Here is a 23489-nt window from a genome sequence, read left to right as displayed (position 1 = left end):
CACTAAACTTTATGTTTGAATTAAAAATTCTACAATACAGTTTATGTGGGACCTGCTAGTGATTCTTTTGTTAGCTCATCAGAGCCTTGGAAGGGAGAAATGGAGTACCTGTGAATTCCCTCATAAGGTATTAGCTGACTACATGGTACAAACAACAACTGCCAGACTTAGCCACAGAGCACTCGCATACCCTTGTCCATTCAGATTTTGAACTTCAAAAGCCATTTGTATCCAGTAGGTTTTATAGTTCACATGATCATGGTTTTTTTTTTTTTTTTTTTGTATCTTGATCTTCCATAAGGTAGCCTGTTAGTATCTGCTTCCTTCAGTTGGCTGGAGTAACCTAAACTGTTGATACATGCCATGGATGCAAGACAGAACGTTCTGTGATAGTTAAAACAAATTAAGCTACTTTCAAGATCAGCAGGCATGAACAGTAATGACATCAAACCATGTGGGAATGTGTTCAGTAAGTTCTGCAGTTTTGTGATACAACACTGAAGCAGTCTGTATTCATTTTTCTCACAAATGTCATACAGAATTCCTCCTTGTTATCTTTATTTATCAGCCTCGAAACAACCTCTCTGCACTTATGTGAAACCAACCTAGGTGATTTTAAGTCTGGTTTGTCATGAATATAGCTGTGATAGCCGGGAGGCCAAAAGTGATACCACAGCATCGACTGTGCCGCTATTCATTTTGAGGTCAGTTTCTCTCCTGAGGCTGTGAGACTCTTTGGGAACCAACACAGTAATTGATGTTGATATCACATCCGTCTAACACAAACACCTCACAAAGCACTATGGTATAAACAGTATGCAATTATACGCAATGTTAAATATATACACATATAACACATTGTTTTATAATGTGTTTAACACCACATAAACTATAGTAATTGCTTTTAAAAAAAAAACTAAATCTTTATCGATGTTTAATGTTCCATAAGCTGCAATATCGGTGGGAAAGTATACACCTTGCTGTTGTCTTTTTTTTTCAGGTGTGCTGCCCTCAAAGGTGTTGTCTGAGTCATAAAGCTATGACCTACTTCCATTATGTGAGAGTCCCAAGCGCCACACAATTTTATCTTCTCACTAATGGGTGATAATAAAGCTAGTGCTACAAGAAGAGAAAGAAACACAGAGACTAAGAGCTGAATGGGAAAATTAGATGGATAGATAATTTGCACCATTTGAGGTCATGACAGATCCATTTAGAGCCACCTCCACAGTGGAAAATGAAATAAGCAAGATGTGATGGAAACGTAGACTTTCAGCCTTGATTGTGGATGTTTGACAAAAGTTCACATATTTCATGAACACTTGAGCAGTTACAGACAATTTAGCATAGTTCTCAATTTTTACAAGCTTAAAAGTAATTAGATTCAATGAAAGAGTTTCAGAACAGGGTGTGGCGTGTTTTATTGTTATTGATGATGAATTGAGGACATAATAGGTCTGGACTTGATTTCTTCAGCTGTTTGTGGGAACTGTCAATATGTAGTCCAAAGGGGTGTTGATTTAGGGGAAGTAGGTGCCTTGCTTTGCAACAAGATGAAACCAAGATGAAATAGCAGAATGATGGGAAGGAAAAAGTATTGAGAAAGAACGGAAGGACTCATGATCCAAAGCAAATCAGCTGTCAAAAATGGTGGAGCCAGTGTTATGACACAGACATGTATAGCTGTCACTGGAACTGGGTCACAGATGTCCATTGAATATGTGACAACTGACAGAAGTAGCAGGATGACTGCTTACATTCTGAATAGAATCCTGAGATACTTTCTGCTCAGATTAAGTCAGATGTTGCAAAACTTATAGAGCAGCACAGTACAGATAGATAATGACCCAAAACATTCTGCAAAAGCAACCCTTAAGGCAAACAAATGGACTGCTTTTAAATAGCTGAGTCAGTCACCTGACCTTAACCCAACTGAGCATCTTTTTTATTCTCTAAAGGCAAAATTAAAGGCAGACAGATCCACAGCAACTGAAGCTAGCTGCAGAAAAGGTCTAGCAAAGTGTCTCAAAGGAGGAAGCTCAGCAGTTGGTAATGTTCTTGGGCTCAGATTTCAGACAGTCATCGGCTGCAAAGCATTAAAAATAAACCCTGTATTTCTAATTATGTGTGTGTTTGGGAAAGAAATATACTTTTCAGCGTGCTTTTGTTAAACCTTTTAAATTAATGCCGGGAGTTGACACTTTAATCACATTTTGATTCATTCATTTTAAATGCAATGTGGTTTACAAAGGCAAACTTGCAGAAATGATGTCACCGTTCAAATACTTCTCGACCCAGCTGAAACTATGCTGCAAACTCTATCAGCAAACCACATGCTGTATAACTCTATAGAATAGAACACACAGTTCAGTTTTACGTAAAGAACAGGATGGTAGCAGGGTGACATAATGACAAAAACATTTTGCGGGAAGCAGTCTGGTGGTGAAAGAATGTACTCCACTCTCAGATGTCACATGGACTGACTCACTCACTCAGGCACTCATAGTGAAGCAACTACGACCTCTAGCTTTCAAAATGTTGAACTGCAAGCATATGTAATGAAATTGCAACGTGTGAAGAGTTTTTGTCATGAATTGGTTTGCAGGATGTCGGGCCCGCACAAAGACTAAGAAACTGACTGCATAGCTTGACCGTGACTATCTGAGGAGGGGATATTTTAAAATGTGTCAATGAGTCCATCAGAGTGAAATCATGAAGCCAAACATCAGATCAGCTCTCTGATTACTCCATGTCTCATAAATAAAATGACTGTTTTTTTTTTTAAGACATTACTTTTGTCTGCTTGATTCTTTTTCTTTTCGGTGTGAAGAATTTCAGAGGAAATCAACTTGGTGTCTGTTTGTAGCAGAATCAGGATGAAGATGTTTGGTTGTTTTGATGTGAGCTTCAATTATGTTTCAGTTGTCATCATTGTGAGACGGAACAACTGCAACTTAATTAAATGTGTGAATGATGGTTTCCATCACGAGTATTCCCAAAACAGTGTTTTGACTGTGGAAGAAATGCATGTTGGGAAGTCTGCTCTCCTGCTGAGATTTCTTTGGAACCTTCTCACCATTTAATAGCTTCATGTTCACTTTGAAACCAACACTTACAGTTGAATTAATTTGATGACATTTCTCAGACTTTAAAGTAAAGACAGATCTGGAAACTTCAAAAACCTGTTTTTCTTCAAGTGAGAAAACATTGAAGTGTTTTGAACAGCAAAAAAAAAAACTTGACAAAAGTTGGACATTTTCCTGTGACTTCTTTTGGGAAATTGGGACATTTTTTAAACTGAGGATGTTTTTTTTTTCTTTTTTATTTAAACATGGGAAGTGACCAAATTTATAGAACATGGTGACAGTTTTTTTTTCTAAAGTGTGGACATTTTAAGCATATTTAAAAACCTTTTTTTGACAAGGGAGATGTTTGTTAAACATGAATTATTCCTGGAAAGTGATTTGGACTTTATTTTTTATCAAGGGTGGACATTACGAACATGAGAACGTCCTGAAGAATAAGGCTTAAAAGAAGAATTAACATTGAAAAATGAGGACTTTTCTGGCACATGCTCAAAGTGCAAACATTTGTCATGACTGGTTAGATGGGCTAAAGAATCCAGACTTGTTTTTAGTTCCAGACTGTAAACATGTTTATTTCTGCTGTAAAGTTGGACATTGGAACACGGAGGTCAACGAGGATTGACTCGCTTTAGGAGTCAGTCTCAAGTTTGGCCCTCTGGTGTTGGTTTTACCTCTCAGCCCCAGTGGTTCCCACTTAGTTCCGAACAGTCATATTAAAATAATATATCATGGGAAATTGACCACAGTTATATGGGATGGATTAAACAGTAGGTTTATGTGCCCTAAAACAAGCTGCAAATGAGTGCACCTATTTCTCATACAGGATGGAATTGATCCCACCAGAGGTCTATAAATCAGAACAACAAAGGATGCAGTGTGATGATGATAATGTCATTGTCAGTAATGTGTTCCACAGGCATTCTGGCTTGGTGCTGTTGTTTTCTGAGTTGTCAGCAGAGCACTGACACTCTGACCAAAGTGTGATGTTCTTACTCACAAGGAAGCCACATCACCTAATGGAATTATGATGTTACAGAGAATTACAGGTGATTCTTTTGCACATTTTAAACCCAACCCCTTAAGGTGCACAAGTAAGTATGTGTTTGGGTGAACATCTTGTGTGAACTGATGTGTTTCGAAGTTTCCTTGGAAACCAGAAAGTGATTGTTGGCGTCAGAGCGCCCTCTGTTGGAAAAGTCAAGGAAGGTCAAGAGGCTGCATGCAGTCCAATCATGAACAGATTAAATATAACAGTGATCATACTGCTTCTCCTTCCTCATCACATATCTTTAATCATCTCATATCATTTTCTTTATCAAGAATTATCAGCTTATAGTTCAGCATGCTGGGATGGACGGAACTGAAATTATATCGAAATATTTTATATCTCAAAGTATTACACACCCTAAATGTCGAGGCTGAATACTCAGTAAAACACTATTTACATGATAATCCTCAGCTCCAGTTTCCCCATAAAACTTCCTGATTGTCATAAGTCAGTTAACATCTACTGAGAGTCTGTCTACTATTTAGTGAAACCAGTGAAGTGTTTCACTGAGGTGGAAGAGGAAATTAATCCTGATGTCTTCATCAGGTTAGTTAGTAAAATGACAGCAGCTAGTTTAGCTTGTCTTTGCATGTCCAGCGGCTGTGTTCCATTTAGGTTTTCCAGCACTGACGATGCCAGGACCAGGAAACGACATGACACACCTAAATGAATGTCTTTGTCCGCTCATGTAAGTATCAGTGTTTAAGTATTACAGTAGCCTTATGATTTGCCTCTACAATGAGATCTTTACTCCACCACCGACCAAAACTCTTCCACAACATGCAGCTTTGATGCTGCTGATGTTTCATCACTGCTTGTTGCTTTGCTGACTAACTTTGGCTATCGGGTGACATGTAGCTGTGTCCAATGTAGCAAAATCTTAAATAAGAGCAAGGTAGGAATTAAAATTTTGAGACAATTATTTAGTTTTTAAAAAATCAGTATTTCAGCTCTAATTCTATCAAGTCAAACTGGAGGAAGCTGAAACCTCAAAGAAAGAAGAGGACTAAGCATTCACACATGGGTGCAACAGTCAGCTGGGGTGGAACCTGATCTGATGTTTGGCTCCATGATTTCACTCTGATGGACTCATTGACACATTTCTCTGCTCCAGCTACTGGAGGACAACATGGTGACTTTTGTGAAGAAGGAGCTGAAGATGATGCAGAAGGGTCCATATTACCCAGAATGCTCAGACAGTCAGAGGGAGAATGAGGAGGAGTTGGAGGGTGATGCTGAAGAAGAGTAGCCTAGCCGCGCTAGACAACCCACGGAAACGAATTTAATTCTCTGCCAGGGTGGGTCTAGTTACCCTCCATAAGGCTCGAGGCTGGATTCTCCTAAAACTGGCCGGACCAATCACCATCAAGTGTAGAGTCAGAAGGCGGGCGTAAGGAAGTGACGACAGAGGCGTGAAGATTCTGACAGAAACAACCAGGGCACAATAAACAGTTATCTTTCAACTCGGCTTTGGCCACAGCCCTTAAAGATTTGAATCTAAAATTCAACTTGAAAGATAAACAAAGGACGGCACTTAAGTGTTTCATTGAGAAGAAAGACGTATTTGGACTTATGCCGACGGGATACGGCAAATCCTTTATATACCAGTTGGCTCCGCGGCTCCGCTGGTTGGGAAGCTAATGAGACTTAGCTACAATCCGCCGGTGCTCTAGGAACTACGTCAGCCTATTCGTTGCGTTGATTGGTTGTATACCTACCCAATTGCTGCAGAGGGATTTGATAGACAACCTTTTAGCCCGCCTGCCTCCCTGTCGAGCTTCCCTAGACCCTTGTGCCGTCAGAAACATGGGTGTGGTGTGGCTAGGCTAGAAGAAGAGCAGAGAAGCAGCAAGAGATGTTTCTGCAGATCAGTAAGGAGGATGAAGCAGGAAAAATATAGCCGCACAAACAAAAATTTGAACAGCACGAAGCACTAAAAAAAGTAAACCAGTCTGGTTCATTTCGAAGTGACCACTGAATGAGCTAAAAAATAATCTTTAATATCTCAAAAACTATAGCAGCAAAAACGAAAATTTTAACGCCACAAATCAGCACAAACGAAGCACGAACCACTCAGCCTGTTTGCTTGGATTTTTTATGTATCTGAGATGTACGAAGTGGCCTGCGCGTTCCAGATGCGCGGCCCCGTGAGACAGACAGGTGGGAGTGGTTAGTGTTGGATATATCGCAGCAGCTCGACACCCACCTGGTATTACTCACTCACCCGGACCACATAGACGGCCGCTGTGAGCAGCTCCAGCTAACCTCAACTGCAAACAGCTTTTCTCTCAGAGGCCACTCTAAAAGACTCCACAATGGTGAGTAGAATTCTGTAAGATACTGTAGAGAAAGTTCTGCCAACAAATGCGTCCTTAGCAGCTACGTTTTTTACAGTGTGCGTCAGTAGCCTATTTAAATGTGCCTGAAAAGTGTGCCAGGTTAACCAAGTGATGCAGCAGTTCTGAGCTGCTCCCTGTGCGGCCTCCTGCAGCAGGACCCCTTCTGTCAGAAATAGATTTTTTTTTCTTTTTTTTGACTGGCAGTAAAGCTGAGCTGGCTGCTGCCCTGAATGAGCAAGTGCTGGTGATTTTCAGTGTTCATTTCAGCACAGCAAGAGAGAAAACACACAAATCAAATAGATTATGACACAGATGATGCTATACATTTGCAGTTATTCTGTTAATACTCCAGTATTTTTCCAACTAAAGTGGAAAAAGTACTGTTCATTATCTCAAATGGCATTTTGAAGTACCTATAATGTATTTCTACGCTGCCAGGTGTGTGCTTACTACAAACATAAGTCAGCGAGGAATGTAGGTGTGTCTCAAAACATTTCTGCCGACAAGTCAGTTCAGATTGAGTCAGGGCCACTAATTCTGCAGAGCAGGAAATTTTTTTCCCTCCGAAATTCAAACAGTCATGGTTACCTCATAGCAGTTACTTTAATCCCTACAACCTGAAGCAGAGATAATCTTGCAGCCTCTGCATCTGGGTCTGTTGCTGATAAAGCTGTTAATAATAAAAGATGTCTGTGTAGGTTCTCATTCATCCATGTCTTGGTTATCCAAAGTAGTTTAAATAAATCCACTGGACTTTAAGTCCACCACCAGAACTGAAGAAGCCTCTTGGCTGAGAGGTCAAACGTTTTCAAGGAACTTTCTTAAAGTCCAGTGGATTTATTTACTACTACTACTATTTACTACTTTGGTTAATAATAAAAGTTTCTAGTCGGGTCAGGAAATTCAGCCTACACACACACACACACACACACACACACACACACACACACACACACACACACACACACACACACACACACACACACACGGCCTTCGTGTTCTGTTTGCACTGTGTAGTATAAACACAGTTTGTTAGCGCTGCCAGTGCTGCTTATAAAAACCAAATGGCATCCCTGTTTACCGAGTACACCGCTGCACCCATGTAGATCAAATAGTCCTGATGCGTAAAATTTAGTTCCTGTTGGTCACAGTTGTATTTTTAAATCTTACCATTTTAAATCTTTATCAAACCATACTAAGAAGTGAGACTAAATGCATGCCACAGAGCTCCACAGTGAAGGTTGTTTAGTCAGATGACTGACCTTAAATAAAAGTATATGTAAGACTGGCATAAATAATTCACAAACTGTGCCATTGTGCTGGAAGGCAAATTCACATTGACGCATCCAGACATGTCACAGAAGCACTAAATTCAAAAGAAAGGCATACCCAGAGAGCCGAATGTGCTCTGCAAAGGTCTTGACAGCTGGCTGTTATTACATGATTGTAGTTTTGTAACACCGAATCAACCAGACTGTGACACCATCAAACTCTATGGCTTACTTCAATATTTAGCATGTCGTTTTTTATCTAGGTCAGCTAATGTCATTTGTGCAGTTTACTGTAAAAATAGCAACAGAGACCTGAAGAGAAACCGGTGTAGCCGTGCCGTTTGAGTCAGACGTGGTCATCACTGCAGGAAAAGGCCCGGCTAATCTATTATTTATCAAAATCAAGTGTTTGACCTTAAATCTTAGTAGTTCAATCAAATTGCATTTCCTTATGGGTGTTCTTAAAGAGTTTGAAAATGTTGGAAATGAATGTAGGTCACTACAAGGGAAAAGTCCTTTATTGAGCAAACATGCTGAGCAACACTGGATAACACGAGGGCTGTGAAAATGATTTTCCTTTTACTTTGAGGACTCTCAGATAGTAAGGTATAGAGCAGTGTGAGCTGAAGAGTTCATCATAATTAAAATGTGCAGCACAACTCCTCTACAGTATATCACAGTGTGTTTTTAAAAAAATATATTATCAAGGAGATGTTTTGGGCTAAAAGTGCAAACAGAATGCACATCAAGAGATGGTCACAAAGAGAAACAGGTCATTTAAGAAGGTGAATGTCAGCTAACAAATATGTACAAATCGACTTGTTGGACGTAAAGTCAGATGCAGGCTAGAAAAGTGGCAGACATTTTGTCTGATTGTGACACAATGCAAATGTTTGAATCTCAGTAATGATTGTGAATCATCCTGAAAAGCATGTGGAACTCCACACCTAAGATCTTCTAAGAAGGGCTTGTAGATGTCGAAACATGTTGGTTTAGACTAAGATTTGCATACAGACAAACTTCTGACCAAAATGAAATCCAGCATAAATTGCAGGATTTTAATTGACAGATAACCACGTAGACTAGTTTATTATGGCTTTTTTTGTTCTTAATGCATAATTAACCAGTCTTACAAAACACATACACTAAATACATAGCAGTTTGGATCTGGCCAAGTTTCCAGTAGACAATTATCTGTCCTCGCCTTGGCTTATGCTACATTATGTCCAACACGTAATGTGACAATGGAGCATTAAGGGATATCTGTTCCAATGCCTGCTGACCTGAAAAAAGCTTTTTACAAATTGATTGCTGTCTTTGTCTCTTTTACGTTTGCTTCCTGTCAGTCTATCTCTGGCAGAATCCTGAGTATTTGTTTGTACCTCTGAAGTCACTGACAGAACTGGAATCTCAAGTCAGTGTAATGGCACTTCAGACAAGCCCTTGTCACAGACAGACACACCCTGTCAGGTTTAATTGACATAGAAAGTTTGACAGTTGGAGCAAGCTTTGTCTTTAAGGCAAGCCCTGGATTATTGCGATATGCTTGTAAAAGCACAGATAAGGAAAAAACATGTTAGCATTCAAGTAATATAGTAATTATGATAAACATGTTCCACAAGTAGAATTCCACCCAGCAGTGACCGCTGTTTCAGAAGCTGAGAGTCAGTGTTTACAGGAACAGTCAGCCTTTCCAGCTAGGTGTCAGGTTAGCATGGGGAACCGAAAATAGCTGCTGCGCAGGGCTCTGCTGACCTGCAAACATCTTTGGAAGGGACAGGAAATGTAAAGAAACGTTGTCTGCCCACACAGTGTCTTTGAGAACAAGAAGAAGTATTGAATTCATTATTTTTGATCAAAATGTATTACACACACACACAAAAAACAGACTTTCTAGACCGCTTTCACCCACTGACACCCAACGTTTGTCCACCACCTGATCACTGAGAAGGGAAAGTTGGGTGTTGTGTAAAAATAGCAACCAGGGTGTAAATACAGTGTACCATATGTGACAGGTTGTCACTGTTTTGTGCAGCAGGATGAAATGAAAGGAGGGTGGTTTTAACTGCGCCTGTTTACATTCATGACCCAAACAGAGATATTTTAGCCTAACTAACAGGGAAATTACACTGGTTTTAGTAATTCACTGATTAAAAATCAAGTATTCCTCAGTTATGTCTCTTTAAACATAAATATGAGCTTGCTTTTCTTGGTTTCATAATAATATACATGAGATAACATTTTTGCAGCAATTTTAAGACAGATCACTTTATGCTGTAGTAACCTGACTGGATGTGTGAATATTTTTTATTGTTTTCAGGCATAGGTGGGCGATACAGATAACATTTGCTATTAATTTATTTAAACACTGTTAATGTACTAAACAAACCAGAAAAAAAATCTTCTTTTTTGAAAAATCCAGCAACCATCACATTGTTTCAAAAATCTTATAAAAGTCCAGCATTGCCACAAAGCAGTCTGCCTTTTAGATTTCCCAAAATGGTCCAAGACAAGACATTTGAAAGAGATCAATAATGGCTGACAAATTTGCTTCATCTGAAGGTATATATTACATTACCTTGATCTAGTTTCTGCTTCCATTAGTATCAGGTGTGTCAAAAAAAACAAACACACGAATGTCTAATGTATATATGAGTACAATAATAATAAAAAAAACAACAACCTAGAACAACCTAGTTTTTTGTTGATAAAGTCAGCTATTATAGTCTATTAGATTTAAACAGACAGAGTATCTTGTTTTACAATAAAAACATCAGATGAGAGGCCAGTTTGAAAGCAGAAACATAGTTTAAATGTTGCATCTTTTCAAAGTTGTTTATGTACCATATTCTAACTTTCACAATCCCATGAGACTGCTGTCCTATTGTTGAAGTCATCTTCATAGTAAACATATTAAATGCTCAGTAGTTCTCTGAAGTCAGCCTCCATTTCATCTCATGAACAGGCTCATGAACTCATGACTGTGCCTGGCAGTCACATGAGGAGATCCAGTGACAGCTGCAGTGTATTAGTTTTGCTGTTGCATTCACCTTCAACCTTCTTTCTCTTTGCTAATATAGCTCTTTGCTTCCACCTTGTGGCAGAGTTTGCAAACAACTCCCTTGGATTCTGACAGCTGTAGTTTATATAGTATAAACTCTGATTATCCCCATATTTGTAGTATAACTTCTCTGCCTTTAACTTTCACTGTTATCTCATCGTGTGCCCCTCTTCTTTTCGTCTCTTGCAGCGTGAATGCATCTCTGTCCACGTAGGCCAGGCTGGTGTCCAGATGGGGAACACCTGCTGGGAGCTCTACTGTTTGGAGCACGGCATCCAGCCGGACGGCCATATGCCCAGCTCCAAGCCTGAAGGCCGCCCCGACGACTCCTTCACCACTTTCTTCAGTGAGACTGGGGCTGGAAAATATGTCCCCAGAGCAATCTTTGTTGACCTGGAGCCCACTGTCATTGGTCAGTGTTAAGATATTGCACTAACTATTGAGAATGAGCAATTTCAGAAGGTCGTATCTTCCTTTGTGACAGTCATAAATGTAATGCATTGCCACTATAAGACAGATTTCAGGCAGAAACTGAGAATATAGTCTTGTCCTCGACACATCACTCTACGATGACACATTATGAAGTGAGGAGATTTAGCGAGCTTGAGAAATGATTCAGCATGCATATAAATAATTAATCAACCTACCTGTAACAGATGAATTGGTTTGCTCAGCTGTGGCTCTTTTAAATTTCCAGATGAAGTGCGAACAGGAACATATCGTCAGCTCTTTCACCCTGAGCAGCTGATCTCAGGAAAGGAGGATGCAGCGAACAACTACGCCCGAGGACACTACACCATTGGCAAGGAGATCATTGACTCTGTCCTGGACAGGATCCGCAAACTGGTAAGGCACTTAAAGGGTAATCACTATGTTTCAGTCATACCCTCTCATTTTCATGAAGCCTTGTCTGAAAAACTTGCAAAAATATATTCAGCTGATCAAAGATTACCAGTAATGCCATTCAGACCTGCACAGAATCTTGCATTGAAACGACACTCTGCAGTCAGTGATTTACAGAACTACTGCGGCCAAGTTTGGTTTATATGGCCTCTGTTCTGATATGTTGCCTCTCCATGGGGTTCTAAAGGGAAAGTGAATGCCCTAAATGTCTGAGTAGCATTTGGCTGTAGGCTTTGCGGGGATTAACCTGATCAGCTGACCACGTGCATGCAAATTTAATGCATATGTGAAGATACTATATGTGCACTGACCACTAAGCTATTTTCCTGGTTATAGAGCTTCAGTTGTACTGCATAACCTTCAGCATCAGTGTAGCAAATATTTTATAAATGTGCTTTTGGTAAACATTACAGCTCTGTGTTTATTTCTATTATCTTACAGTCTTTCTGATTGTTTGCCCATATCTACAGGCTGATCAATGCACCGGTCTCCAAGGATTCTTGGTCTTCCACTCCTTCGGTGGAGGCACTGGCTCTGGTTTCACCTCCCTGCTGATGGAGAGACTCTCTGTTGACTTTGGTAAGAAGTCGAAGCTTGAATTTGCTATCTACCCAGCACCTCAGGTTTCCACAGCTGTGGTGGAGCCCTACAACTCCATCCTGACCACCCACACCACCTTGGAGCACTCTGACTGTGCCTTCATGGTGGACAACGAGGCCATCTATGACATCTGCCGCAGAAACCTCGACATTGAACGTCCATCTTATACCAATCTCAACCGTCTTATCAGCCAAATAGTCTCTTCCATCACCGCCTCACTTCGCTTTGATGGAGCCCTGAATGTTGACCTGACAGAGTTCCAGACCAACTTGGTGCCCTACCCTCGTATCCACTTCCCTCTGGCCACCTATGCCCCGGTCATCTCTGCTGAGAAAGCCTACCATGAGCAGCTATCTGTGTCTGAGATCACCAATGCTTGCTTCGAGCCAGCCAATCAGATGGTGAAGTGTGATCCCCGTCACGGTAAATACATGGCCTGCTGTCTGCTGTATCGTGGTGATGTGGTGCCCAAAGATGTGAATGGGGCCATCGCCAGCATCAAGACCAAACGCACCATCCAGTTTGTGGATTGGTGTCCCACAGGCTTCAAGGTGGGCATCAACTACCAGCCTCCAACTGTGGTTCCTGGTGGAGACCTGGCCAAGGTGCAGAGGGCTGTGTGCATGCTGAGCAACACCACAGCCATCGCTGAGGCCTGGGCCCGTCTGGACCACAAGTTTGACCTCATGTATGCCAAGAGAGCCTTTGTCCACTGGTATGTTGGTGAGGGAATGGAGGAGGGAGAGTTCTCAGAGGCCAGAGAGGATATGGCTGCCCTGGAGAAGGATTATGAAGAGGTGGGGATCGACTCATTGGAAGAGGATGAGGAAGGAGAGGAATATTAAACAGGTTTCGTTGTCATTTACCAGTTACTTTCAGGGACAAAATTAGACTTGGATATGAGGAGTTTATCTTAGAAAAAACAAAACAAAAACACATTTTGTGTGTTAGTTTCTAATTCTGAAATATTTGGTTGTTTTTATTTACCTTTTTAAAACTTAAAAATCTACCAACAGGAACTGACTTTATTTCTGTGTTGTGCCATCAATTCTTTTTGTTTTTGACAGCTTTTATGTTCATTCACTTGTATCAAAAGAAAAAATATTGTGCAATAAACTGGTTCTGAACCTTGCACTGTTGCTCAATAAATCCTTCGACAAAAATCAACTGCTGTCCTTTCATTTTTCTGGATTTTGAAGAAGAGTAATTTTTCTATAAGTCAGGGAACTTTGAAATTTAAAGTGAAGTATCTGAGACATGATCAGTTTATTTCTCTTCTCAATTTCAGTGTCACTTTTTTTGTATGACATGCCTATTGATGGCAGTGATGCTCACATTTTTAGGGTCCGAGCACCAAACGGTGCTGGAGGACCCTATTGAAACCCTAGGGTTTCTTCTTCTTCTTGACTCTTTTCCCGTCTTTTGAATTGCATTTTTGGCGGCCTTCTCATACCCCAAAACCCGTGAAACTTTGCATGCATGTCAGGACATTTGATATTTTATGGGAGTTGCACACGTGTGGCAAAATGGCTCCATAGTGCCCCCTGTAAAATTAAAAAAGTGACGCCTCGATTCTTCATATAATAATCATGTTTATTTTGCTGTACCACTGAAACTATGATTTTTTTTTTTGCACAAATTTGATCTTGCTTCTCGTGATTTGGCCTGGATTGTATATAAATGCACTCAACAAAAATAAAAATGCAACACTTTTGTTTTCGCTCCAATGTTTTATGAGATGAACTCAAAGATCTAAAACTTTTTCCACATACACAATATCACCATTTCTCTCTAATATTGTTCATAAATCTGTGATAGTGAGCACTTCTCCTTTGCTGAGATAATCCATCCCACCTCACAGGTGTGCCATATCAAGATGCTGATTAGACACCATGATTAGTGCACAGGTGTGCCTTAGACTGCCCACAATAAAAGGCCATTCTGAAAGGTGCAGCTTTGTTTTATTTGGGGGTGGGGGTCCACTCTTCTCCAATGGCTGTGCGAAGTTGCTGGATATTGGTGGGAACTGGTACATGCCGATCCAGAGCATCCCAAACATGCTCAATGGGTGATGTGTCCGTTGAGTATGCTGGCCATGCAAGAACTGGGATGTTTTCAGCTTCCATGGCACACCTGTGCACTAATCATGGTGTCTAATCAGCATCTTGATATGGAACAACTGTGAGGTGGGATGGATTATCTCAGCAAAGGAGAAGTGCTCACTATCACAGATTTAGACAGATTTGTGAACAATATTAGAGAGAAATGGTGATATTGTGTATGTGGAAAAAGTTTTAGATCTTTGAGTTCATCTCATAAAAAATGGGAGCAAAAACAAAAGTGTTGCGTTTATATTTTTGTTGGGTGTACATACAAGTACAATACAGGCCAAACGATGGCCATGCCACCTGGCCCCCAAAAAAGATAAAAATGATACACAATGGTCCAAGAAATGTGGTCCTGATAATGCTGCCTCCCCTGCTACAGACTCTTCCTCGTCATAGCCCTTTAAATTTCATCATTCACAAATGTCATTTCTCACAAATGTCATTATTCACAAATATCAGGACTCTGCTGGCTGCATGTGAATGCTGGTTGCTCGGCAACTGTGCAGACGCTTTTTTGGCTCCCGGATGTGCGTGGCTCAGAGGAAATATGGCGCACAGAGCATTGCATACAACAGTGATATTCCTTACCTCAGCGTGCTCTTTTAGTGCACTCTTTTTATCCATTTTTGTCGCTCTTGCAGCACTTGAAACAGTAAACAGTGACAATGTGTTTAGTGCCAGCCACACGGCTACTGCACCCGTCGCCGTCGCTCGGGATCTGCGGTAAGTTCACTGTTACGGTTAGCTAGCTAGCTATGCTAACGTACATTTGGCTGCATTATTCATTTCTGTCAACTGTGAGTCATGTTTTTTTTTACGGCAACTACAACGTAAGCTTTTGAAAAATGAAGTGTGCGTTTATATCCCGTTTGCCAGACTTAACCGCTTGTATCAAGCCCTGTGTTCTTCAATGCGGAGCGAAAGATGTACCAGACTCCATTATGAAAGTTGTCAATTTAATGAATTCGTATGTATAAAAAACACAAGTTCGTCTTAGACCTTTACATTAATAGGTTTTTCAAAACACTGTGGTGCTGTAGCAAAGTTCGGCATATAGATGCTTCGTTAAGCAACACTTTAAAGACTTCTCTTTCATTCATTTAAAATGAGGAGTTTTAACGACTTAAATTGAACAAAACATTGTGAGGCCTTATTTGATTAAAAGTAACGTTATCTGCATGACTTTATTTATTAAAATAGTACACGCTAATGAGGAGACTAACTCTGGGGCCCAGTGTAAACATCATTTGAAAGGTACTTCTTACGTAATGACATAATCCCCCTGCTTTTTTCCCACAAACAATCCCTGACATATTATATTGCCTCAAAGTTGCTTAATTACCATGGGGTTAGTCTGATGTATCGTAAAGCCAGCTAGCCTTCTCCCTTGTGTGCAGTGAACAAAGAGCCCGCTTCTTCTTTTTTCCACCCACATCTTTTTCTCATATACCCTCCTGTCATCCCAGGTACCTTCTGTATGATGTAAACCCCCCAGAGGGTTTTAATCTGCGGAGAGATGTCTATATCCGCATGGCCTCCCTGGTGAAAACTTTGAGGAAGGAGGGTCACGACTGGGTATTGGTGCTTCCCCCTTGGGGTCGCCTCTACCACTGGCAGAGCCCCAACATCCACCAGATCCGCATCCCTTGGGGAGCCTTTTTCAGCCTCACTAGCCTGCAGGCCAATGTCCCCGTCATTGAGTATGAAGAATTTATTGCTGGTGAGCTTTTGAATTAAGTAACTAAGACAAGAAAACATTTTCAGAAATTTTCATTGATTATCTATTGCTTTTAAATACATCAAGCTTTTTAGTCAAATACCCAACAGCTGTTAACTGTGCTCATTTTATATGTGTTGAAGCCATACACTCATCATTTCTCTCCTTGGGTGTAGAGAATGGAGGCCCATTCATAGACCAGGTTCTGGTTCTGCAAAACTATGCTGAGGGATGGACTGATGGCAAATGGGAGGAAAAAGTTGATGAGCGGCCGTGCATCGAGAAGCTGATGTACTCCAAAGACAAACAGGGCTACTACAGGTAACAAAACATTCAATGTATACTGGCAACAATAGCATTTAAAACTAGCATGATGGAGCATAAACAGGTCATGTTTGTCTCAAGTTTTCTTCATATAAAATTTAAGGAGGATATAACTTGTAATATTTTGACAGCACAGTGAAAAGTAAAGATGTGAAAGTCAGGGTGGTGAATGCAAAACGAGTTCAACAAAGAAACTTAATTATAACTACAGGACAACAACACATGGACTCACTTTAGATCCAGTTAGACGACACTCACAGCCCCTAGTTCATGATATTCATCTGTGTATTCCTTCTTTGACATCTCTTCATTCATGAACCGTCTCATCTATCTTGTCTGTTTCCAAGGGGCTGGTTCTGGGGCTACGAGGAGACAAGAGCTCGAAATGTAACATGTATATCAGCCCAAGGTCATGCCTCAATCATGGCCCCAGTTCTGCAGAGAAACATCACAGCAACGTGAGTCCGCAGGATAACATGCTGATATAAAATTTACTGACACATACTGCACGCATAATGTCTTGTCATCTGTCAGATACCGATAGCTGCTAGAAAAGGACTGTGGGAGATAGATCAATATTATAATTGTTGAATTTTGTAGTTTTTTAAGACATTTAAATCAGCCTTGTCTAATGTATTTATAAAGGTTCTGCACATTTGCCACACTACCTATAGTGGATTTTTAATGTCTTAGCACTTTTTGTTTAAACGAGTTAAGATATACTTTATACCTGTAAAGCTGAAAGAAGCTAGAAATCTAAAACTAAAAGAAAAAAAAAGATTTGTGTGTGCCTTCAGGTAAATTTAGCAATGAATGGTGTTTAGAAGTAACTCTAGTTAAGCATTTCTGTTTACTGTGATAGTGTGAATGTCTTTTGTGTAAACATCGTAAGGAAGTACAGTTTCTATTTCAGGAAAGCCTCAGATGACAGATGAGTTAACAAACTATCAAAATAACACTATGTTGACATGAAACAATGTCAAAATGAGCATATTTAGTGTAAAAACTTGTAATAAAAAGAACCTAGTCTTTGATCATTTTGTTTGAGTGACTGAAAGATGATCTTACTTCATTGTTGTTAAAGTGTGGTGTTACTTACAGCTGTTCTCTCAGATTGGTGACACATACAGTGAAAGATCCATTTGTATTTTGCTATGTTGCAGATCAGTTATGCTTGACCGAGCGGAGACACTCCTTCATGACCATTATGCTGGGAAGGACTACTGGGACGTAAGTCAGCTTATATGTAATAGCTGTACGTGAGCTGTCGGTGTCACGGGTTAGGTGACATATTTTCTTTTGTTTTGCATTTTTACAGTGGTATTGTTAGACTAAATGATCTAAGCTCACTGATACTAGGCTTTTGTTAGATGTAATGAAACACTATAGTCTTGCTGAGTTCTCATAGCAAGCCTTGTATTGTTGTAGTTTAAATCCAACGCTTTAAGGCACACTTTGCTGTCAGTAAACTGATGTACAAATCTTTACAATTTTGTGTGTTGAATGTAGACCCGACGTAGCATGGTTTTTGCAAAGCACCTGCGAATCATAGGAGACGACTTCAGAGCAAAATACCTGAACTCCACAGATGACAGAGACCACACAATATACAGTGAGGACTGGACTCGCATGAAGGTGGGCCCCTGGAATGTTTATCGTGGAACCACTTCATTTGCAGGTTTTGAGCATTAATTAAACACTGCTTTTCTGTTCCTTTCTTTCCTCTGTAGGCCAAGCCTGGTTCAGCTAAAGGTGGGTCATATCTGGGGGTCCACCTGCGCAGGAAGGACTTCATCTGGGGTCACAGAGAGGATGTTCCCAGCCTTAAGGGGGCAGTCAAGAAAATGCGCAGCTTGATGAAGAAACACAAACTTGACAAAGTGTTTGTTGCGACAGATGCAGATGATGAAGGTACACCATCACATGTACAGACTATATGATTCTATAGCATGCAGAAATGTTTGGTCATGCTACTATTTTCTAACCAAAACAGACATTTACTAATATTTTGTAAATGGTTTTGTTGTATTTTCCTGAAAAAAAATCTGATCTACAAGCATGTCGAAACATCTGACACAATAAGTATTCACTGTATTATCGTGATAATAGAAAAGAAAATGGGTACTAGTATTAATAATAATTTATGCAATCTTATAGAACTGAAGGAGCTGAAAAGGTTGTTGCCAGACATGGTGCGGTATGAGCCATCTGCAGAGGACCTGGAGCTCTTTAAAGATGGAGGAGTGGCCATCATTGACCAGTGGATATGTGCCCATGCAAGGTAAATACAGTATATGTTCAGTACATGTAACATGTATGGTGATTAGCAGAGAAGTTCATTAGAGAGCTTATTGGATTCAGATAATAACAGAAGATAGCACATATTTTCTATGTTTATAGCTTGTTTGTTCATTACAAACTCAGTTTTCAGTGTTTTCTGTTTGACCAGTTCTCTTCTAGCCTGTGTGCTCCCTTTGATAACATTTCTTTTTTTTTATTATTATTAAACACCATCAGCAGGTGAATGGTTTTTGTCCAGTCTTTTGCTTTGTGACCAAATACTGGCCAAATTAGTGACATTACCATCTTCTTCACCCAGTGATGACCATGGCAACCTGCTTGTTAGCATTTTGATTGGGTGCATGTTAATGCTATTGTTGGAGTCTTATTTTACCTCAGCATATACCAACTCTGGACCTGTAAATATAGGGAGTATATTAAGTTTACGTATTCAGTTTGGGGCTTTGTGCACCTCTCCAAACTACTAAGTCTCAGCAGTGAGTGTATAAGGCATAAGAAAGACCATAAGAAAGCTAAACTTTGTCACATACTAGCCAAGTGATTTTGGAACACTATTTATGGCCATAATTTTTGAATTAATATGGCTGGCAGTTTGTTTTGTAGCATTTAAAATTTGATGAGGTAGGTGAGGAGAAAAGTTTCTGTCAATGTTGAACTTGGAGTGGGAGCGTGTGGCTATTTCCTGCTGGCAGTTCACACCAGTGCAGAGTCAATTTATACTTAACTTACAAAAAAAATAAATACAAATTTCTAGAGCCAGCCAAATTCATTTTTGGCAGGCGCAAGATATAATTTAGCTCAAAGCACTACTGTGCAAAAGTATACAGTTGTGACTATAAACTGTTACTGCTTTGTTACTTTTACATAATCTATTGTATTTAAGAGATACAAAGTAAATATGTTAGGAAAAAAAAACTTTGCACGTGCTTTTGCTGATTTTGTAAGGTAGGGCCATCAGTGACCAATGAGAGAATACCTGTTATCTAATGTTCGCACTGAATGTCTCAGATGTTTCTGCAGTTAATCATACCTGCCCAATGGAAACACTTCTAGTTGAAAAACCAGTCAGGGAGACTTGTGTTGTCACATTGCATGTCACATTCTAAAGTAACATTCCATTGTTGAAATCTTTTCTATCGCCGTCCACTTTTTCTTTCTTTTGTTATGTAATTATTTGTTTGTCTCCAGATTCTTCATAGGAACATCGGTGTCCACCTTCTCTTTCCGGATCCATGAGGAAAGGGAGATCCTGGGTTTCGACCCCAAAGCCACATACAACCGTTTCTGTGGAGACAATGAGAAAGAATGTGAACAGCCCACACACTGGAAAATAGTTTATTAAAGTCAACCCTGAGTTTCCTGACACACAAGTGCCAAAAGCAGTGTTAAAGGTGACCTCTATCTGTATGGAAAATAGAAGATGTTTGAATTGTTTTGTGGTTTAGTTTTTACAATTTATGGTTTCAGTGTTGTGCAATCAGGTCTGTAGTGACCACTGTGACTGAATTTTATGCTGAAAAGGCCAAGACCAGGATGATCCACATGTATTACTGTGATGTTCAGCAATTAAATCTGCATATATTTTTAGGTTGTATGTTGAATGTGGATCCTTCACAACAGCCTGGTAGGTAACATTTTTCTATATTTATCTTGTGACGCCAGCACAACTGGTGAAAAGTGTCTTATAATGACTGCAGCAGACAGTATTTTGTGAGTGTTTTCAGTTTACATTTCATGAGATTGAAGTGACTGTGCTCAGTGCTTGGGTGTCTGACCTTTGGGTATTGTAATTTTGAAACTATAACAAAGATTTCTTCTTCAAAAATGACATTATAAAATAGCATTCAGGGATCATGAACACAGTTCTGTAATGTATTTTTGATCCAAGGTCTACCAGGTAATCCAGTGAGGCTAAGCTTGCAGTTGATGTTTCTTACCAAAAAGCACAGAGGTTTGATAAATGAAATATATTTTTCCCTCATTAAAACAGCACAACTTTTCTTTTTGTGTATTTTTATGCAGGATCCAAATGGTATATTGCATTGCATTAGAGAATAACTGATGAAGTAGTAGGAGTTGTCATGGTAAATTATTACGAGGATTTTCAGACTTGTCTTTTTAAACAGACTACATATTTGGCATAGTTCATTACATTGATAATGATATTAATAATGCCCTTGAAAATGAGCTGAAATGACTGAAATAAACAAAAGATTCTGATTAGCAAGATAGCCTGGCTAGCAAAAATAAGCATTTTAAAGAATCTTTAACGTGAATTAATGTCACCATATAAATCCTAATCAACTTTAAAAGAACTTTCAATCCATTTAACATTCCCTGGTCATCCATGACCCCCAGATTGAGAACCGCTGGTCTAACTGGTGTAATTTTTTTTAGTTTTGCATAAACCTCATTTTTAGCAGATTTTTTTTTTAATGCAGAAAATAGATGTGTAGAAAATAAAAAGAAACTTTGCTGTTGTTTATATTATTTTATGGAGTTCCTGGTTCCACCAACACCATAGTACATTTACACACAGGTATAGTCACAACTTAACCGGATTTAATCTATAAACTAAATTTAGGGAAAAAAAAGAGAGAGAAAAAAAATCTAAAAACTGATTTGTACGTTAAGGTTAGTTTTTTTCTTTTTTCCCCTCTCATTTACCACCTGGCAACACCTCAGATTTATCTGCTGTCCCTGTATATGAAACTGTATTTAAAGTAGTTCAAACATTTAGATGAATATGTCAGTCAGAGAAACCAAAGTGGTACAGTTTAATACATTAGCTACATTTTGCTGCAAATACTTACTTTTTTAAAGACATGTTTTCATGCAGGACTTTTTCTTGTACTGGAGTATTTTCACAATGCTGTACAGCCAGTGGATGTATTACATGCAGTAAAGTTACAGTGAGGGTTTCCAATGTCTCAGCCTTTTATTTTGTAATTTATGGGATTTGTAATTTTACATTTTGTGGTTCAGATTCTCTCCTTCGACTTTTTAAAATGCCTGCTGCACCACACAACAGCACAAATGATAAGCGGATCTTAATATTGAGGGTTATGTGTGCATTTACATACATGACACAGTGATAATAGCTTCACTAATACAGGATCTGACAGTCCTGTGTTCTTCTACACAGCCGACATGCCAGCTCTCCCACATAGTTTCCAGGTTTATACAGTGAAATTATTTGTCTTAAAGCTTCTCTTGGTGAATCCTGAGCTCCATCGAAGCTCTCGGGACAGATTAGATAAGCTAAGGCCAATCATTGTGCACACAGTTACATTTCAGTGTTTTAACTGCATAATGGGACTGGAGTTAAGGAGGGGATTTTTTACACAACTCAAATCTTTCAGGATTGGAAGATGAGTTCAGTTAAATAATTGCTTTTTCCATTTCCTTGTTCCACAACCTTCATCAACTCATGCACTCATGAAAGCAAACAAACAACTTTAGAAACAAGAAATTGACAATAGATCACCTGTTCTGCTACAGATTTAAATTTCTAACCCATGGCTGCAGGTGCATCATTTAAACGTATTGGAAACGAAATGTTTTTGCATGATGAGCATCTATATAAGCCCTACAGAACTCTCTCATTTTGCACTTGGACTTAGAGTTGTATTTCTAAGAAACCTGGGCATGGGAAAGCATCTGAAAATTTAAACTTTGGTGTAGAACAAACTGAGTGGATAGCTGAAAGAAGTAGAAGAAACCCAACCTGCTGGAGAAATGGCACTTTACACACCAATCAGAAAAGAGCCCCTGCATTTTGGAGGCCTGACAGTCAGCATGCAGGAAATGAAACCCAATCCATGTGTTTTCCTGCACATAATACACAAATGAACCTCAATAAGCACTCTGAAAAGTTTTCAGTGCAAAAATGGAAATAAATGATTGAATTCAAAGTCTGTCAAGTAATAGAATTTTTTGATGGCCTGTTTGTAAAGCACAGTTTGGGTGATGCAGACATTTTCATGATGACAATTTGTTAGATTTATTGTATGAAAAGTACCTCGGAATGTGAGGAATATGATAGCAGCAGTGTAGTGATTTGTAAAAAATTGCTTTTTATTTTAGGGACATTAATTTAGAGAAATTTAGTGTCAAAGTTTTGGAAACAAGATGGTCATTTTTCAAAGAAATGTTGAAAATCTGTATTATTTTTGGTAACTGTGGAAATGATGCAACTATTAGAAGTATTAGGAGGAAAAGTCACTTTATCAGAACCTGCAGGTGGAAACACAGCAGCTGAGTTCAAGGCTTGAACAGTGGACATACTTGTCTAATATTTGAAATCCTTGACAAGACTCTAGATGAGCTGGTGAAAAGAAGACATGGAAAATCACTCTCTTCAGGAAATCAAACTCATACAAAAGCTAAGTAGACTTGAATATTTCACCACCAAGTAATGACAACAAAACCTATCTATTGCTGTACACAGCTTACCTAATATGAACCAATGGGAGTAGCGTGCCAACACTTAGACAACACATTGTCAGCTGTGGCACCTTTGTTTCATTTTCTGTCACTGCAGCTGCTCACAGCCATTGAGGCCCTCAAGCATGTTGGTGTAGTTCCTGCAAATATCAAACCACATGTTTGGTGAATCAAAAGCCCTTTTCATGTGGGACACGGGACATTGTTGGCTTTAGCATTCTGTTAAAGTAGCATTCTGTTATTCAGACATAGATCAGTGTTCTGTTGACGTTCCTCACTGCTTCA

General features: G+C 39.5%; 2 protein-coding genes across 2 annotated transcripts; both read left to right on the top strand.

Moving 5' to 3' along the window:
* The first annotated feature begins 6289 nt into the window (after positions 1-6289).
* Positions 6290-13475, top strand: LOC110948642 (tubulin alpha chain-like). The gene is made up of 4 exons (XM_022190274.2): positions 6290-6452; positions 10995-11217; positions 11503-11651; positions 12179-13475. The coding sequence occupies exons 1-4, from the start codon at positions 6450-6452 to the stop codon at positions 13151-13153; spliced, it is 1350 nt and encodes a 449-aa protein (XP_022045966.2). The 5' UTR covers positions 6290-6449; the 3' UTR covers positions 13154-13475.
* A 1464-nt stretch (positions 13476-14939) lies between these two features.
* On the top strand, positions 14940-21679 carry pofut2 (protein O-fucosyltransferase 2). Its single transcript, XM_022190275.2, has 9 exons — positions 14940-15139; positions 15883-16136; positions 16310-16454; positions 16805-16915; positions 17621-17687; positions 17967-18092; positions 18188-18368; positions 18615-18738; positions 19947-21679. The coding sequence occupies exons 1-9, from the start codon at positions 14964-14966 to the stop codon at positions 20098-20100; spliced, it is 1338 nt and encodes a 445-aa protein (XP_022045967.1). The 5' UTR covers positions 14940-14963; the 3' UTR covers positions 20101-21679.
* The last annotated feature ends 1810 nt before the right edge of the window (positions 21680-23489 follow it).

Source organism: Acanthochromis polyacanthus, chromosome 14, assembly GCF_021347895.1.
Source record: "Acanthochromis polyacanthus isolate Apoly-LR-REF ecotype Palm Island chromosome 14, KAUST_Apoly_ChrSc, whole genome shotgun sequence".
Taxonomy (NCBI): Eukaryota; Metazoa; Chordata; class Actinopteri; family Pomacentridae; genus Acanthochromis; species Acanthochromis polyacanthus.
This window is presented reverse-complemented; position numbering and strand designations above follow the sequence as displayed.

Bases quoted from the DNA above. Each gene is read 5' to 3' on its own strand.
- LOC110948642 (XM_022190274.2), top strand. The intron at 11,218-11,502 runs GTCAGTGTTAAG...TTAAATTTCCAG, and splicing joins CCTGGAGCCCACTGTCATTG to ATGAAGTGCGAACAGGAACA. The intron at 11,652-12,178 runs GTAAGGCACTTA...CCATATCTACAG, and splicing joins TGGACAGGATCCGCAAACTG to GCTGATCAATGCACCGGTCT.
- pofut2 (XM_022190275.2), top strand. From the start codon at position 14,964: ATGGCGCACAGAGCATTGCATACAACAGTGATATTCCTTACCTCAGCG. The intron at 16,137-16,309 runs GTGAGCTTTTGA...CCTTGGGTGTAG, and splicing joins GTATGAAGAATTTATTGCTG to AGAATGGAGGCCCATTCATA. The intron at 18,739-19,946 runs GTAAATACAGTA...GTTTGTCTCCAG, and splicing joins TGGATATGTGCCCATGCAAG to ATTCTTCATAGGAACATCGG.